Here is a 20369-nt window from a genome sequence, read left to right as displayed (position 1 = left end):
TTAAGAATCCACGCTAACAAAATCCTAGCTAACTGATTACATTTTATTTATCGCAATTTATTTTATCGCAATTTACATTCTCGCAATTTTATTTATCGTCATTAAATTTCTGTTATTTACTTTACGCACTTTATTTATCGTCATTTAATTTTCTGTTATATATTTTACGCACTTTAAATATCGGGACACGTATACAAGGTTTTGACATATCATATCGACGCATCTATATATATTATTTGGAATCACCATAGACACTCTATATGCAGTAATGATCGAGTTCTCTATACAGGGTTGAGGTTGATTCTACAATAATATATATATAGTTTGAGTTGTGATCGAGTCTGAGACGTATACGGGTCACGACACGTATTAATTAATACGAATATTATATATTAAACTATATATGAATTATTGGACTGTCAACTGTGGACTAATAACATTGGACAATTAAAATGAATTAAAATTAAAATATTGATTATAACATATGAAACTAAACAATTCTTTAAGTTGCCGCTTGATTTCGTCTTAAACAACATTTGTATCTTCACGATTACATTCTGCGTTCAAACCTTTCATGATTCTTGAAAACACCTCAATCGAGAGGATGAACCAACCGCACTTCATTTACGGAAGAAAAGATTGATGCATATAGTAATGCACTTGAAAGACTCTCGGAAACTGAGTAAACGTTCAATACATAACTGTGCTAATTTCTTTAGTGTTATTATTACCCAAAATAACTTTGCAGTTATTCTTCAAAATAGCCAAATTTTGTCACAGCTCCAGCAAGACAACTTCGACTTTTCGTACGAAACAACCTTATTATAACGTTGATATATACGCGTGCTCTTTTATTGTTACCAGGGAACCTTTCATATTCCACCATATTACCATCAGCGTTTAATCATCTAAAAACATAATTTTCCTGAAACCACCTCGGATTAATAACCGATGATTCAGATATCATAGCATTAAATACAGAAGAAACAGAATAATGATAGATGGTCTAAACGGCCAAAAGTTTGATGATAAAGAAAGGAGTGTTAGGAACGCTCGAAATTGGGTATTGAAAAACAGATTGAGCTACCCATGAAGGAGACCAAGGACAAATACAAGGACCAAACCCTATATTCAAAGGATTCAGGTAATTCTGGATCCGTTGAAATCTTTAGAGAATATCTTGCTCCGGAGTCATGTTAAAATCTTGCGGAAAATCTTTCTCCATCAACCATCGAACTTAGAAATTCCAAAATATCATCATCAATATCTTCGATATTTCTGAGGATATTTTCATAAATATTCTCGTCCGAAATTATATACCTCTTCGTGCTTCCTGTGTGTCATTATATTGGAAACATTCAATAGAAAAATTTAGTACCGAAAAGCAGATTATGCGAAACTATGAAGAAAGCCGTCGAAAAATCACAAAGAATAAGTTTGACTTCAAAGAATCCAAATGATTCAATGTCTGCTAAAGTCTTTAGTGAATATCATGCTCCTTACTCTAAACCCTTGCGGACAATAGTTTCTATCATCCTCTGATCTTAGATATTCCGAGATATTATCGTATCTTTCATTATAAATATCCTTGATATTTCTGAATATATTTTCATAACTATTCTTATCTGAAATCATTAATCTCTTCGTGCTATCAGTGTTACATCATATAGAAACTGTTAGTTTCTATATTCTGTAAACTTTCGAATTTAAAATATGAATGTTTTTGAAGTAGTGTTGGGAACTGATGCATGAGTTAGTATAATATAATGACACTTGATCAACGTGATTATATTACAGTAAGTCATGCTGAGTTTCTAAATGGAATGTGATGATTCACAGATTACAACGTCATCATGTGCTATGTTACACGACTCTTACGTTCTGTCTAATCTATAAACATATCAAGAACATATTTTTCTTGATAGTTCTATCTTTCCTGGATATTCTGGTAATTTGACGAATCAAGATCGTGCTATTACCATTTCTATCTTAGAACATTAACTATGTTCATTTCGAAATTCATATCTACGAATTCTGGACCATTATTCGCTTGACTTAAAGTCGGGAAGAGAAAACAAAAGTATGAAGCTCCAATACATAGGGGAAAATATAAAGCCCAACAACAACACCGAAATTACAAACCGTGTATGTCGATGTTTATCGCAACATAAAGACACGGGAGAATTAAAAACACTATAACCCCAAGGGCGAAGTAGAAGAAAGCAGCTTCCTCTGGTGAAAGTTGGAAAAGGAGTATGATTGTTGCGATGGAAAGGATAATGACAAGGATCGAAACTGGATTAAGCACTTTCAGAATCTTTTGGATGTATGAAACAAGAAGGAAAGTATAGGAATGGTGAAAATAATGGAACGGAAGAGTTTAATTTATAATGGAAATATCAGATAGAGTAATCGAAGCAGATCATCGTATTTAATTAGAGAGATCTTAATTTTCTTATTCGCCGAAGAATCAGATCTTATAGATTTCCAAGATTTTCTTTTAAATCCCTTGAATTCCGGAATTCAACCCAGGCAACGTCAAAAGTTAAAACGAAACTTCATTTATTCATTTCACTTTATTGTGATAGCTTCATTCGTGCTCTTCGAATAATCAAATTATTTTTTCTGTATTAATCAATAATGATAAAACTCTATTTATCAACTCATATGCGTCATGAAAACATTTTTATTGTTAACCATGACGACCATACTCAAATTTCGGGACTAAATTTCTTTAACGGGTAGGTACTGTGACGACCCGGGAATTTCTGACTAAATTTAAACTTTATCTTTATATGTTTCCGACACGATAAGCAAAGTATGTAATTTTTAACCTCAAAAGTTTTGGAACTATAGTCACGTAATCAATTACTCTCTGACTAATTCCGATGATTCACGAACCATTGTTTGTAAATAAAATTGTACATATATATATGTAAATATAAATATGTGTAGTAATTTAAAATTATAAAATATAATTTAAACATTGAAATTATTAGATATGTTAAATAAGATACAAAATAATTAATTAAAATTTAAAATGAATATATAGACATATGAGATTTATGTATATTATTAAATAATATATATATAGTTAAATGATAAAGATTCAGTAAAAGTTACTATATAATATATTATATGATTATTAAATATTACATAATTAACAATATATTATTAAACAAATTAAATAAGATTTTATTACTTTCATTATTATTATTAATACTAATATTAATATTAATAATTAATATCAGTATTAGTTATACTGTTATAGATAATAGATATAGATAAGAAATCTAATGCAATTAAGTTGTTACCTTTACTAATATTAATATTACTTTCACTACTATTATTAGAATATGTAGTTAATATTATTAACAAAGTTATTATTAATATTTTGTATATTACATAAATATGAAATTGATACAACTGAATTGTTACATAACTACTATTAATATTAGTGTTATTAGTATTGTTGTTATCATTATTCATATCATAATTAGTAGTAAGATTATAATTTTAATTACTATAAATGGTTATGTATTATTATTCTCTTTATTAAGATTATTAATATCATTAGTATTATAAATAATAATAAAATTTTAATTTTAGTATTTATGATTAATATTAGTATTATTATTGGATATTATTATTACCATTAATAATTAGTATTATTATTATTATAAATTATTATTGATATCATTTTTAGTATTATTTGATAATATTAACATTATTATTATTATTACTATTGTTATTATTAATTCAATTATTAATAGGATTTTAATTAATTATAATTACTAATAATTAATATATTAATATACATTATATTATAGAACGTACTCATTTGGAATCAGGATCTGTTATCAGTAGCTCTCAATCTGTAGCATTATCTTGTTTCTGTCCCCTATTGTGATTCAATCAATAGAAAACATCCAAACTCAGTAGATAACGTAATCTGCTTTTATATATTTTTTTCTTATTTAATTCCTGTTATATTTGTACTGGCTGTCGACTGATTCCATTATAAGATTGACTAATTCATTGTAATATTGGATCCATTCGAACTACCTTCCATTTCCAATATCAATTTCAACAACCCAATACTGTTAAATTAGTTAAATTAATAATATTTTTTTTAAACAGACTGCAAAACCCGTTCTTCAACTTTTGAGCCAAATCACGATTCTGTGTCGCATTTAAAAATCTATAAATGGAGGATTGTTAGAAATCCTTCATTTAATCTATATATAAAGTTTCAGTTCTTAATTCATAAAATCAAAGTCGAATTTTGAAGTCAAAGATATATTTTCAAAAGTCAAAATAATAGTTCTTCTCAAAATTCGTTTTTAATTCGATGTTTCAGATTCAATTAGGTACACAGATAGTTTCTAAAGGGGTTTTGCAACCTATTTCATGAAGTAAGTTTTTGTTAAAACGATCTCTAATTAAAAATCAAGATTTTTTTTTCTGTATGCGTCGAGACTGCAGTAGCAGTTTTTATTTTTATTTTTTATTTTTTTTTCTCGTTTTCCTTTTAATGCTAACATCTGACATCTGATTTCTATTATTTACAAATGTATTAAAATATCTTAATTGGGACAATTTAAAACTGTCTTGGCCGATTTATATGTTTGAAGAGAAGATGAAAGGGAAACAGAAGTTAATAGGTTAAATAATATTTAGAAGAGTTATAATCAGTAAAAATCGAATGGATCAGTTGGTTAAGGTTGTTTGTGTGTATTCGAGAGGTCTCGGGTTCGAGTCCGGGCAAGGGCAATTATATTCTTTTTGGAACCTATTCTTGTGAGGTAGTAGTCTTTTATTGTTATTGTTATTACTTCATTATTATTATAATAATTATTATTATTATTATTATTATTATTATTATTATTGTTATCATTATTATTGATTATGGTTATTATTAAGATAAGTGTTATTAGTTCCTAAGAATTAAAGTATAATTATTATTATTATCATTTATCTAAGTAATAGTATTATCATTATTATTATTACTAATATTATCATCAAGTATTATTATTATTATTATTATCACTATATTATTATTATTATTACTAGTACTAGTATTAGTATTATTATTATTATTATTATTATTATTAATATTATTATGATTATGATTATTATTGTAATATTATGATTATCGTCATTAAGATGATTATGAACATATTAACAACATTCATGTTACAAAATTAATAATAAAAGTGATACGATAAAAATTATGAAAAATGGTCATAATTATTTGAATATAGGTACAATTATGAATACGATTACAAATTTAAGTTATAGAAACTGTAGTCATAAGTTTAGAAATTACAAGAAACTTAGGATAAATCTGATATGTATTATTAGCACTGATATTATTATCATTTACTAAAAGTATCATTTTAATTAAAATTATCAAAATTAGCATTTTTATTAAGATTACCATATACATTAAAATAGATACTATTACTACTAATATTATTACTATTATTATTATCATTACTATTATCATTCTTGTCAATACTGGTATTATTACAAATAGATATTTTATACAACAATACATTACAATAATATTAATATTACGTATCATTATATGGTTATTATTAAAATGATAATTACTAAATTATATATATAAAATGTATCAGTTAATACACAAATATATATTGTTATCATATATAAAACCTTACATATATATGTATAATATAAATAATGATAAATATTAACTATATAAAATATATAAATTAAATATATTAAAATGATCCAAATAACATGAAATATAACAAGTATATTATTAATAATAATATATATAAACTTGCTCGATTACGATTATATGTTTTAATAAATATACAATTGATATAGGTTCGTGAATTCGAGGCCAATCCTGCATTGTTCAATATAGTCATATGTATTTTTACTACAAAATACATTAGGTGAGTTTCATTAATCCCCTTTTAAATGCTTTTGCAATATATATATTTGGGACTGAGAATACATGCGCTGTTTTTATAACTGTTTTACGAAATAGACACAAGTAATTGAAACTACATTATACGGTTGAATGATCGAAACTGAGTATGCCCCTTTTTATTAAGTCTGGTAATCTAAGAATTAGGGAACAGACACCCTAATTGACGCGAACTCTAAAGATAGATCTATCGGGCCCAACAAGCCCCATCCAAAGTACCGGATGCTTTAGTACTTCGAAATTTATATCATGTCCGAAGGAGGATCCCGGAATGATGGGGATATTCTTATATGCATATTGTGAATGTCGGTTATCAGGTGTTCAATCCATATGAATGATATTTTTGTCTCTATGCATGGGACGTATGTTTATGAGAAATGGAAATATGAAATCTTGTGGTCTATTAAAATTATGAAATAATTATTTATGATAAACTAATGAACTCACCAACCTTTTGGTTGACAATTGAAAGCATGTTTATTCTCAGATATGAAAGAAATCTTCCGCTGTGCATTTGCTCATTTTAGAAACATTACTTGGAGTCATTCATGGCATATTTCAAAAGACGTTGCATTCGAGTCGTCGAGTTCATCAAGATTATTATTAAGTCAATTATAGTTGGATATATTCTGAAATTGTATGCATGCCGTCAATTTTCGTTGTAAAGAAAGAATGTCTTTTAAAATTGAATGCAATGTTTGTAAAATGTGTCATATAGAGGTCAAATACCTTGCGATGTAATCAACTGTTGTGAATCGTTTATAATCGATATGGATTTCGTCCGGATGGATTAGGACGGGTCTTCACAGCAGTGGTTAGTATGTTGGTCGGGTGTATGATATTGCTCAAAATAGATATATCATTAGTCGCAATATCAAGTCTTTTTCATTGTTTTTCCATTTGTATTTGTATAGTCTCCTTGTATAATTCATTGTATTGTAGTTAACTTTAGAATCATTGTGTAACTGAAGAAATATGGAAGATATTAAGAAATATGGAAGAAGTATGGAAGATATTTGCAAGAGAAAACGAAACAGTTCCTAAAAGCACATCAGGACGCCGTCTTGGTTCTTAGGACGACGTCCTGATCTTCACATCGAGACGCCGTCTCGGTCCTTTGGGATGCCGTCTAGCTCTGTAAAGTGGGACGCCGTCCTGCCTTTTAGGACGACGTCCCAAAGTAGGTGTACCCGACTTTTCTGCTTTTTACCTAATTTCTCCACCTTAAAACCTCATTTTTTGGGACTGTTTCAAAAAGGACGAACCAGGGAGTACAGAAACAGAATTTTCAGAGGCTTAGGTGACAATTCAAGGTGATCCTTGGAGTAATCCAGGATCACCTAATCCATCATTCCAATCCAAATTCAAGAATCATCAGGATCATCATCCAAGATTGCTTCAAGAGGTCGATTCTTTCAGTTCAATGAATTCTATCTTTATTTCCAGTTTGTTATTGTCTTTAAATATGATTGTTAGCTAGCTCTTTTATGCTTGTCTAGATTAATAACCAAGGTGTTGAATGTAATCTTATTGATTGAATGTATTATGCGTGATAGATTGAAGCTTGAATTAAGAACCATGCTTATTGTTGTTAAAATCATTTGTATCTAGTTAATTGATATGTTGTTGATAAAGAGAACTCTTGTTGATGTATCATATTGATTTACAATCAACTTGTCTTAGATTGATTGTTTGCTAAACCGGACCAAGGGGGTAAACTAGATTAAAACGGTTAAACAAAATAGGAATGAATTGTGTAGAGCGAACGCAAAGACAATTGTTATTCAAGTCTTTGATCTTGTTGATCAACTAGTCACAAACGAAAAGGTCTAAGTAATAGGGAACCCTCGCTTAGTAATTCTAGTTTGAGTACTTGCTAAAGAGAACTCTTGGCGGGTCGATTTAGGCGATTAGCATGCTTATAATAGTTGTTTGATTACAAATACAAGAACCATAGTGAAAAGGGAACCCTTGATCTTGTTATTGTGTTTGCGTGTTTATCCGAGAGAACTCTTAGTAAACCTATTAGATAACTTACACACATAATTATTCAATCAGGCCTTAATATCAAAACTTACATTCAATATCGAGGGTAAAAAGTCTAGATGAGCATATTCCTTTTATTTGTTATAAAAACTATCTTTCATCTTCATAAACCTAAAATACCAAAAATTATTGTCTTTAAACTTATTCCTTTATTGATTTGCCCATCGTTAAAGGGCAACCCAATATCTTGTACTTGTGTGATTTCTTTTATTTTAGCTTAATCACAATTTAGTTCATACAATCTTAATTTGCACATATAACTGTCCTTGGAACGATACACGGATTTTACCATTATCTATACTACTACACGATCGGGTACACTGCCCGTTAGTGTGTGTAATCTTTAAAACCGGTATTTTCCATACGATAATTCATATACCACTTTTCGCACATCAAGTTTTTGGCGCCGCTGCCGGGGACAGTTGTGTCAAGATAAGAATTGTTGACTAAGTTGTGATTATTATTTTCTTAGATTTTATCATTTTTTGTAGAATTTTTTTGTTATTATTTTTCTTTCACTGTTTAGTGTCGGTGCTTTTATTCTTTTCTTGTTTTTGTCAGTTGCAGGAAAATGGTTGACCATAGGAATATGACAATGGGTGAGAGAATGAGAGTAGAACGGAGGAAACTAATCGAATTATATTTATCTCCTAGTGTTACCAACGAGGGGTACCAAAAGAAAGAAGAAGATGAAGTTGTGGTTAACATTAAAAACACGTCTATGAAAGAAAGGATGATAGCCGAAGGTTTCTGCCCGTGTTTTTATGGGTCTTGGCAATGTTGCATGAATCCGAACGTTAAACATTCGAGTCCCCTACCCACTATGCAACATGCTACCGATCATTATTCACCGTTGATTCTGTTTCCGGAAAATTCAAATGTGACAGAATCCAGTCTAGCTCCACAACTTGTAACTTCACAATCTATTTTGCAAGACGAACTGGTTGTTGAAAAATGTACTCGTTTAGATCCACTTTCTGAGCTTTTGCAGGATTTCCCGGAGTTACATTCTTACTCTTCTAGTTATATAGATGAGATTGTGTTAAAGGAGGAAAACGGTTTGCTACTCGTTCTCATGACTAATGGTTATGAACCTACAACTGAAGAATTAAAGGAAGTGAAGCTGGAAATTGAGCCCCGCTCAATAGTTGAGATTCACAGCGGGTCCATGCTTATTCCAGAGGATGTCAAGTTGGGGAATACAATATTTAAAGACCCATTTGACCAAGATCCACCAATAAGAATAAAAGTGTTACTGAAAACCGCACTTGGAGGGGAGTCATGTGTTAACCCTCGGGTTAGGTCATCCTTTTTCGGGAAACTGAAAAAGGATTTATCACATATAATATACACCACCCGAGGTGTAAATGATTGGCTCACTATTTTGATTCGTGGAACTTTTTCCACCGACTTCACGTCTCGTCCGATAAAGTGTGGGGGACTTTAACCCCACTAGGCATTAAATTCTGGGGTCGAGTCGAGTGCATGACGCGTTAATAAAAGTGCACGAGGTTTTTCAAGGTTTTAGACACAAGCATTAAAATTCAGCAAGGTACCTATCAACTTTGAAATTGTTTGATGAAGATCAAGGACTGAAGGATGCGCCATCGCTCACCTATATCCCACGATCTTCGGTTTTTGAACATAGGTTTTTCGAACTCCCTTTTCACACTATTGTCCTCTCAAATTTAAATTTTACTGATTTTAAGTAATGAGGGCATTACTTAATCTTAAGTGTGGGGGGATGGTATAAATTCTCGCGGGTATTCAACTTGGCTTATTTTCGTAATTTAATGGGAAATTTTAAAATTTTTGAACTAAAAGTCTTAACGAAAGAGCCAAGTGTGGGGGATTTTACCAATCTTTTCGAATTACTATCACCAAATTTTATTAAGAAAAATGTTTAAAGTACTTTTGGCTTGAAAGGAAAAAGAATAATGTCACTAAACCTAAAGGATGTATCTATTCCATCCTTGAAGGAAGTAAAGTCTTCCGAATTCTTGTCTTACTTGATATAGCATACTTCCTAAACTATGTCATTTCATACCAATATCATATCACGATATACGGTACAGTGGGAAGGGTAAGTCTTGAACTTTCAAACCCGAAAATAAACTTGGTAGGGTAAATCCAAGTCGCTATCCAGTGCAAGACCGATTACGGTGTATAAGCTGGAGCAGGATCTGTCCCGCGCGATAGCTTAGTCTTCGCAGTTTTAACCCTTGATATTAAATGTACAAAATTGTCATGAAAGACCGATATTTATATCGCGTCAGGGGGCGCCCGGTTAAGAGTTCCATGATACTACAATCATGGGGGCGGATAGCTTGCTAATCGCCGACCGAGACTTCGGTTTTCAGTTACCCTCAACCGGAATTTGAGGTTAAAACCGGAAAACGTGTCTAGTGTAAAAACTAGCATGACATTTTCAAAATCATAAAACGTTTTCTTAAGATCCATTTTTCCCTAAGGATCCAAAATTTTCAATACTTGCAACGAAGTTCACCTCTCCCGATTAATCCAAATGTGTGCGTGTGTTTCATATATTGTGTGTGTAACTCAATGAGTGTGTGTTCCAATTGTGTAACATATAGCGTGAGTTTTGTGTTCCAAAAGAACGTGTGTGTTTCGTGTGATTAGTGTGGACTTGTGTACTATATTGTGTGAGTGTGATTCCAATAAATGTGTGATCCAATAAATGTGTGTGTGTTTCATATTTTTGTTTTGTATTCGAGTGTTTAAAACAAGACTTGCTTGAGGACAAGCAAGAGATAAGTGTGGGGGATTTTGATATTGCTCAAAATAGATATATCATTAGTCGCAATATCAAGTCTTTTTCATTGTTTTTCCATTTGTATTTGTATAGTCTCCTTGTATAATTCATTGTATTGTAGTTAACTTTAGAATCATTGTGTAACTGAAGAAATATGGAAGATATTAAGAAATATGGAAGATATTTGCAAGAGAAAACGAAACAGTTCCTAAAAGCACATCAGGACGCCGTCTTGGTTCTTAGGACGACGTCCTGATCTTCACATCGAGACGCCGTCTCGGTCCTTTGGGACGCCGTCTAGCTCTGTAAAGTGGGACGCCGTCCTGCCTTTTAGGACGACGTCCCAAAGTAGGTGTACCCGACTTTTCTGCTTTTTACCTAATTTCTCCACCTTAAAACCTCATTTTTTGGGACTGTTTCAAAAAGGACGAACCAGGGAGTACAGAAACAGAATTTTCAGAGGCTTAGGTGACAATTCAAGGTGATCCTTGGAGTAATCCAGGATCACCTAATCCATCATTCCAATCCAAATTCAAGAATCATCAGGATCATCATCCAAGATTGCTTCAAGAGGTCGATTCTTTCAGTTCAATGAATTCTATCTTTATTTCCAGTTTGTTATTGTCTTTAAATATGATTGTTAGCTAGCTCTTTTATGCTTGTCTAGATTAATAACCAAGGTGTTGAATGTAATCTTATTGATTGAATGTATTATGCGTGATAGATTGAAGCTTGAATTAAGAACCATGCTTATTGTTGTTAAAATCATTTGTATCTAGTTAATTGATATGTTGTTGATAAAGAGAACTCTTGTTGATGTATCATATTGATTTACAATCAACTTGTCTTAGATTGATTGTTTGCTAAACCGGACCAAGGGGGTAAACTAGATTAAAACGGTTAAACAAAATAGGAATGAATTGTGTAGAGCGAACGCAAAGACAATTGTTATTCAAGTCTTTGATCTTGTTGATCAACTAGTCACAAACGAAAAGGTCTAAGTAATAGGGAACCCTCGCTTAGTAATTCTAGTTTGAGTACTTGCTAAAGAGAACTCTTGGCGGGTCGATTTAGGCGATTAGCATGCTTATAATAGTTGTTTGATTACAAATACAAGAACCATAGTGAAAAGGGAACCCTTGATCTTGTTATTGTGTTTGCGTGTTTATCCGAGAGAACTCTTAGTAAACCTATTAGATAACTTACACACATAATTATTCAATCAGGCCTTAATATCAAAACTTACATTCAATATCGAGGGTAAAAAGTCTAGATGAGCATATTCCTTTTATTTGTTATAAAAACTATCTTTCATCTTCATAAACCTAAAATACCAAAAATTATTGTCTTTAAACTTATTCCTTTATTGATTTGCCCATCGTTAAAGGGCAACCCAATATCTTGTACTTGTGTGATTTCTTTTATTTTAGCTTAATCACAATTTAGTTCATACAATCTTAATTTGCACATATAACTGTCCTTGAAACGATACACGGATTTTACCATTATCTATACTACTACACGATCGGGTACACTGCCCGTTAGTGTGTGTAATCTTTAAAACCGGTATTTTCCATACGATAATTCATATACCACTTTTCGCACATCAGTGTACGAGAGGTCGCGGGTTCGAGCCCGGTTCAGGGCATTTATTTTTTTGATGAAGCTTATTGAGGTAGTTATCACTTTTAAAATTTCTATTATTATTATTACTAATTATTATTATGTTTATAATTGTTATTATTACTATTATCATAAGTATAAGTATTTTATCTATTATTATTATTATTATTATTATTATTATTATTATTATTATTATTATTATTATTATTATTATTATTATTATTATTATTATTATTATTATTATTATTATTTTTATTACTATGGGTATTACTTATGATATTATTACTAACTTTAAAACTTTAATTTTATTAACATCATTAAAAATATGATCTTAGTATGATTATCATTATAAGTATCAATATTGTAATTGTAATCATCATTAAAATTAATATTAAGATTTTTATTACTATTATAAGTATTATTATTAGTAGTATCAATTAGATTATTATTAGTAATATCATTATAATTAAAATCATTATCACTAATATTAAAATTTATATTATGATAGTTATTATCCGTATGATTATAGTGACCGTTATTACTAAAGGTAACATTTTTATTAATAATAGAATTAGAATAACATTAATATTGGTATTATCATTAATATGACTATTAAGACTTTTGATAAAATTATCCTTATTATAAAAATCACCAATTTTATTAAAAGTATTATTATTAGGAAAACTGACATTTTCATCATATCATTATTATCATTACTTTTATTATTACTAACATTACTTTTATTAGTATCATAAATTTTTTTTTTAAACAAATAAATATTTTGTGCATAAAATGTACTTAATACATATATTATAACTATATTAATATTTTACATAACTATATATATAAAACCTATTAGTATTAATACTTACATATGACAAACTATTGATTTTTAATATAACACTAAACAATTATATATATAAATATATATAACTATATAAGTATTAATCACTATGAATATATATATATATATATATATATATATATATATATATATATATATATATATATATATATATATATATATATATATATATACACACAAATTAAACATTCATAATATATAAATTAAAAATATAATAAATATATATATATATTGTTCGACTACAATTATGTATATTAATAAATATACAAATGATATAGGTTCATGAATCTGAGGCCAACCCTATACTTGTTCAATGTCGTCATATGTATTTTTACTACAAAATACATTAGGTGAGTTTCATTTGCTCCTTTTTTAAATGCTTTTGCAATATATATTTTTGGGACTGAGAATACATGCGCTGCTTTTATAAATGTTTTACGAAATAGACACAAGTAATCGAAACTACATTATATGGTTGAATGATCAAAGCCGAATATGCTCCTTTTACTTGGTAACCTAAGAATTAGTAAACCAGTCTACTAATTGACGCGAATCCTAAAGATAGATCTATTGGGCCTAACGAACCCCATCCGTTGTAGCGGATGCTTTAGTACTTCGATGTTGTTTTTATCATGTCCGAAGGATTTCCCGGAATGATAGGGGATATTCTTATATGCATCTTGTTAATGTCGGTTACCAGGTGTTCAATCCATATGAATGATATTTTTGTCTCTATGCATGGGACGTTTATTTATGAGAAATGGAAATGAAATTCTTGTGGTCTATTAAAATGATGGAAATGATTATTTATGTTAAACTAATGAACTCACCAACCTTTTTGGTTGACACTTTAAAGCATGTTTATTCTCAGGTATGAAAGAAATCTTCCGCTGTGCATTTGCTCATATTAGAGATATTACTTGGAGTCATTCATGACATATTTCAAAAGACGTTGCATTCGAGTCGTCGAGTTCATCAAGATTATTACTAGGTCAATATTAGTTGGATATATTATGAAATGGTATGCATGCCGTCAGTTTTCAATGAAATGAAAGATTGTCTTTTAAAAACGAATGCAATGTTTGTAAAATGTATCATATAGAGGTCAAGTACCTCGCGATGTAACCAAATGTAATGTATTCGTCCAGATGGATTAGGACGGGACGTTTCATGGCAAAAAGTTCCAGTCAGCTCAAAAAGGCCACAATCCGGAGTTTCAAACTCCGACTTCATCAAATGCGGAGTTTGAAACTCCGGATATACTAGTTTTGTAACAAATTTTCCTAAATTTCGATTTTTGTAACCTTCCAACCTAAATTTCCTATTTAAAAAAAAAAAAATCCAAAATTGTTTATAAAATTTCAGATCTACCAAATTTGAACATTTCTCTGTCCATTTTGCTAGCTCTGAAGGTTTTGGTTGGTCAAAATCGAAAGATTCCTGTTTCACAAGTGGTTAGCTTAGGTATTAAGCAGTTTCCACTAAGAATGTAAAAGTTCGGCCTTCTTTCTTTTGATTCATAGGCAGTCATATCTTTTGCTGCTAATCTTTTTGAACTATTTTATCTTTCATTCTTCTCCACTAATATCTATCTTGATCATTTTACATACACATGGCTATGCCTTTTAAAGACCTGGAGCACCTCAATATACGATTTCAACTTATCATAGAAGCCACTCAAAACTTCACAACTATCATCGGAAAGGGTGGGTACGGCCCTGTTTATAAGGGACAACTCTCACTCTCCGGTGAACTTACTACCGTTGCTGTAAAGCGACTACAACTCAATAACATTTCCTGTCAAGGACTTAAGGAGTTCTTAACAGAGATTCAATTGTTATCTCGTTATAAACATCCAAATCTCGTCTCCCTTCTTGGTTTCTGCAACCAAGGCCCTGAAAAAGTTCTTATCTATGAATATGCACATCGAGGTAGCCTAGACAAGTACCTACGTAATTCTCGGAATCCCACTTGTACACTAACATGGAAGCAACGACTAAATATTTGCATCGACGCAGGACGTGGTTTAGATCATCTGCACAACCACGTTGCAAAACATGAACGAGTTATCCACAGAGACATTAAGAGTGCTAATGTTCTCTTGGATAATAACTTGAAAGCAATGATAGCAGATTTTGGTCTTTCAAAAATTGGCCGGGCCAACGAGAAGGATTCTTTTCTTATCACCAACCCGTGTGGCACGCATGGCTATTGTGATCCTTCTTACCAACGTACCGGGATATTGACCAAAGAGTCGGACGTTTATTCGTTTGGTGTCGTTTTGTTTGAGGTACTATGTGGCCAATTGTGCTTCTATATGGATGCAGAGGGTAAACAACGATTGTTACCTCAACAAGCCAAGGGCTACTACAAGAAAAATAAACTAAATCAGATTATTGATCCTAATTTGAGGGAGTACATGGACTCATACTCCATGAATAAGTTTTCACAGATTGCATACCAATGTTTGTTGGACGATCGAGAAAGACGCCCATCGATGAATTTGGTATTACAAGAACTTGAGAAAGCATTACACCTGCTGGTAAGTTTTAACTTTCTCAACACTTTGAAGTTATTTTATGTATAGGAAAATTTATCAACACTTTGAAGTTATTTTATGTCTTTAGTATCCTGAAAATTTGAAGGACTTTTGGATACGTGATTACATACTGTTACGTGGATCAGAAGGCGAAAAACCGTTGCATGTTCCTGCTTCTCCGGTGATAGTGTTTGTTAATTCAAGAAGTGGTGGTCGGCTAGGTGAAGAACTTTTAGTCAGCTACCAAACTCTTCTTAACAAAAATCAGGTTTTTTTTTTTTTTTTTTTTTTTTTTTTTTTTTTTTTTTTTGTCAGACGGGGTTAAATTTTAACCAGGACGGATCGGACTGGATGTATTACTGAATCAGGTTAATGTTGGTTATATTTTAGGTATTTGATTTGAATGAAGAAGATCCTGATAAGGTTCTACGTCAACTGTTTTTAAATCTCGAGATGCATAAGCATTATGGTGATCCATTTGCATCTGAAATCCAGAAGAGATTGAGAATTATAGTAAGTATAATAAGTTTTTATTGTTGATGGTTTATATTATATTTGCTTTTATTTGTTATGAATTTATGAATTATGAATGTGTTTTAGGTGGCAGGCGGGGATGGAACTGCTGAACGGATCCTTGGAGTGATCTCTGATCTCAACTTAGTACACCCACCTCCAGTAGCCATGATGCCAGTTGGAACTGAAAACAATCTTCCATTTGCATTTGGTTGGGTAATTTCTTTTTTTATTTTGTTGAAAAAAAAAAAAATACGAACTATATAAAAGAACAAGGGTCTTTCATCATAACGATGAAAGACAGCATGATACTGACCTTTGTACTGCATTCATGGTGGATAGTGGACATTAATAGTTTAAATTTAAGCATAAGAATGTTTATACTGATTTGCAGGGAAAGAAAAAACCTGATACTGACCTTGAATCTGTGAAGGTGTTCCTCGGTAATGTAAGAGATGCGAAAGAGATGAAAGTTGATAGGTAACTGTTTAAATGATGTCTATTTTGTTTAAATAGGAAACTAATCAGCCTATTGAAGCAGTAAGCATTAACTAATCCTTTTCGTCTTGTAAAGGAAAGAAAACGATTTTTCTTTTTGAATTAGATCCATTAAATTCATCTTTGCTAGTACCTTTTGTGGTCACTACTCAGATCGAGTACTCGGTTGTGTCTAATTCAGTTTGCAAATTCCAATGTGGATGTTCTGTAGAAGGTTTACATCCGAAACTTCCTCATCATTTGCACTTTTAGAATAAGACTGAAACAAGAAATTTGACAATTTTTAGTATGCAGCATATTCAGTATTCTGTAGGATAGGTTGTAGTTGCTCCGAAATATGTTTCATCGTTGATGTTCTTTTTTCTATTTAAAATAATATATATAGCTAATATATATGTTTGCATTTTACGTTCTTAATTAACACTTGAATTTTACAAGTGGGACCTTTTAATTCAGATCGATGTGTTGTGTTGTAGCTGGCAAGTATTAATGCGGGTGAAAGTTCCAAGAGGAGACCGCTTTTGTGATCCCATGCCACACTCTTTGCATGCATATGCACCGGAACAGGTGTCGTCTATACTTATTATTTTTTCCTCTCCGTCACCCATTTTTTAAAAATCATGCAAAATCCATAATAATACATTTGCATGATTAGTTGAAAATTCCTTCTGTTTATGTTTATCTGTTACATTAATATGCATATGCACTGGAACAGGTATCCTCTATACATTTTATTGGCTCTGTATGAATGAAGAGTATACACAATATGACATTTGTTATGTTTGCAGGAAGGGTACCACACATTTCGTAGAGGTTTTTGGAACTACTTTAGCATGGGTAAGGATTCCAGGTTTTCCAACCTTTCTTCCTTCATCATTTTTTTTTTTTTTTTTTTGCTTTCATACCAAGTCTATAATTATCTTTTTATTTGAAAATAAAAATATATATATATTTTTTTTTTGTTCAGTCACGGATGCTCAAGTGTCTTACGGATTTCTTACATCTTCACGGTAACAATTTAGATTAAAAGTTTTGCTTGAAATCTTCTGAATGTTAAGTTGTAAGAACTGATTAAAAAAAATTCTGATCCTATAAGACATTATTTATGCTATTTTTTGAAGAACAAAGTTCTTTCATACAGCGTTTGTTGACAAAAAGAATGTGCAATTGCATCTTGTTTGCTGTGCTACTTTAAAATACTAGCATGTTACTTTCTGAAATTACAGATTTAATTATGCTTCAAAAAAATAAAAGCATCCTTTCATGTTACTTCTGTTGGCTCATGTGATGATATCTTATGTAAGCTTATGTAGAAATCAGATGATTAATTTTTTCAATTTGAAGTTTTGTACAATACTGAACATGACATTTAGAACACAAATTGTTGATTTGTACTATACTGTCTTAACGAAGAGTTTGGATGTCCATTTTGAAAACGATTATTTGATATTGAGCAATTAGAATTGAATAATCAGCAGTCATATAAATCACTGCTCGCTGTAGCTTTTTTGTCTATGCTTTTTAAAAATACGAATTCAGATAATCAATTACTTTTTTACGTATTTCATAGATTCTTAGTATTTAAGTAACAAATGATAAATTCACAAACAAAATTAAAAAAAAATCACAAACTGTCGAATTTTTCTTGATTACAAATATGAAGTTTTCATATAATCACATTATTATGTGCTCGTATGGCAGTAATATACGACAACCGTCAAAAGTTTCGATCATGAAAAAGCCAGGTGAATGGTACGCCCTCTCCATACCACCAAAGTAAGTATGATAACTTTTTCACTTCAAACTGTTTCTGCTTATTTTGATCTGTATTGTAAGATGAAATTCAAGGTTATAAAAGTGTCGCTAGTCAAGGACTAGTCTGTTCACTTGTAGGGACTAACCGGTCAAATCAGAGACTATTTGGAGACTAGTTGGAAGCTGACCAACTTTGACTGTATTTGACTGACTTTGACCGATTTTACCCACTAAATTCGACTTTAAACTAATACATGCGGCTTTAAAGTTGACCGGTCAAGCATTTAGGCTTAGTTGAGTAATTAACAGCTATCTGATTGTTTATTATGTAGCATAAAATCAATCATCTGCCTCAACTTGCCTAGTTATTCTGGTGGACTCGATCCATGGGGCATACCAAGCAGAAGGAGATTTCCTTATGTTAGCCTCTGACTTTCACCTTTGTTTCTTATTAAATACTCTGATCTTATTGAAGTACATACACTATGTTTAACTTTTAGATTCAACACCTTCCACTTAAATTTTGATGATCATACTTGTGTATATGTGTTCAACAGAATAATTGGACTCCTCCTTACGTTGATGATGGATTTCTCGAGGTTGTAGGGTTACGAAATGATTGGCATCCTGCTGTTTTATATGCTCCAAACGAGCACTGGACCCGTCTTGCACAGGTAAACATGTTATATTTGAAAAGTTATGTCATGTCAGCCAAATATTCAGTTGCTGTACCTTTTTCATATAGGGAAGAGGTGTTCGTTTTGAATTTCATAAGGGATCAGCTGATCATACATTCATAAGGATGGACGGGGAGCAATGGAAACAACCTCTACCCAAAGAAAATGACAGTACTGTTACTTTCGAGATTTCTCGTTTTGGAAAAGTGAACATATTAGCCTCTGCAAACCACCCATCCAAAAGCGTATACGCCTCGACTCCGCCTACTCGTTGGGTGTATGATAGTGATGAAGAAGAGGAAGATACAAGCGAATAAAGAAAAAAGTTTGGTGCGGCTGAGAGCTTCCAGTTACCGGAAAACTTTAACATATCTCAAGTGAGTTAGCTATGCAGCCTGGCGAGAAATTTATTCGTATTTATTCGTTCTTGACATAGTATACCTGATGAGAAGGTGGTGATGATGATAAATGAATGGTACAATTGTTATAATATGTGGTACAATTTTTTATTTTATTAAAAGGAGAAAAGAATAATATGAGTAATATACCCCCACATGTATGGCACATGACCCGACTTAACGGAAAAAATAGACGGTCGTAAGACGGAGTAACGATGCACGTTAAAAAATTCTAAGGGACGAGAAAGGCAAAAACAAGTTTTGAGACGAGGCGTACAAAAAACCTCCATTCTCTATGTCTTTTAAAACTTTACAAACCTAGATCTAAAAAGCGCCGCCTTACTCCGACCACCGGCTCTCCGCCGGTGTTCTGGATCTAATTCCTTTACTGGTTTTCCTTTGTGTCTTCATTCCTCCTGATTTTCCCGGCGGTTCGTTCCGTCTCTCGATGGCCTCGTGTTTCTTTGTCATTACCTACAGTCGTGTAGATCTGGTATTCGGTGGTGTTTGTGGGGGAGGTGAGTGGTGTTTGGGTGGTGGGGAGAATGGTCTTCGTTTTTATGCCGGTAGCTTATTAACCGGCGTCGGTTTTGGTCATCGGAGTTTCGTGCTTTACAATACGGAAGTAATCTTCGGGTTTTGTAAGGTTGGAGTGGATCGGCTTCTTTTCCCTTTCCTTTAACCTTTGTGTTACTCCCTCCGGCGGTTGTCTGCCATCAC

General features: G+C 31.6%; 1 protein-coding gene across 1 annotated transcript; it reads left to right on the top strand.

The window, feature by feature from the left end:
* Positions 1–14803: 14803 nt before the first annotated feature.
* On the top strand, positions 14804–19794 carry LOC139857605 (diacylglycerol kinase 6-like). Its single transcript, XM_071846420.1, has 12 exons — positions 14804–15811; positions 15897–16076; positions 16199–16321; positions 16409–16537; positions 16716–16801; positions 17296–17386; positions 17608–17656; positions 17787–17829; positions 18521–18595; positions 18907–18994; positions 19132–19248; positions 19320–19794. Exons 1-12 carry the CDS (start codon positions 14882–14884, stop codon positions 19566–19568), a joined length of 2160 nt encoding a protein of 719 aa, XP_071702521.1. The 5' UTR covers positions 14804–14881; the 3' UTR covers positions 19569–19794.
* The last annotated feature ends 575 nt before the right edge of the window (positions 19795–20369 follow it).

Source organism: Rutidosis leptorrhynchoides, chromosome 7 (genome assembly GCF_046630445.1).
Source record: "Rutidosis leptorrhynchoides isolate AG116_Rl617_1_P2 chromosome 7, CSIRO_AGI_Rlap_v1, whole genome shotgun sequence".
Lineage (NCBI taxonomy): Eukaryota > Viridiplantae > Streptophyta > Magnoliopsida > Asterales > Asteraceae > Rutidosis > Rutidosis leptorrhynchoides.
This window is presented reverse-complemented; position numbering and strand designations above follow the sequence as displayed.

What these genes read in the sequence shown, in the direction of transcription:
- LOC139857605 (XM_071846420.1), top strand. Translation starts at nt 14,882, where the DNA reads ATGGCTATGCCTTTTAAAGACCTGGAGCACCTCAATATACGATTTCAA. An exon ending in AGAAGAGATTGAGAATTATA is followed by an intron (nt 16,322 to 16,408) that starts GTAAGTATAATA and finishes AATGTGTTTTAG; the next exon opens with GTGGCAGGCGGGGATGGAAC. An exon ending in ACTGGACCCGTCTTGCACAG is followed by an intron (nt 19,249 to 19,319) that starts GTAAACATGTTA and finishes TTTTTCATATAG; the next exon opens with GGAAGAGGTGTTCGTTTTGA.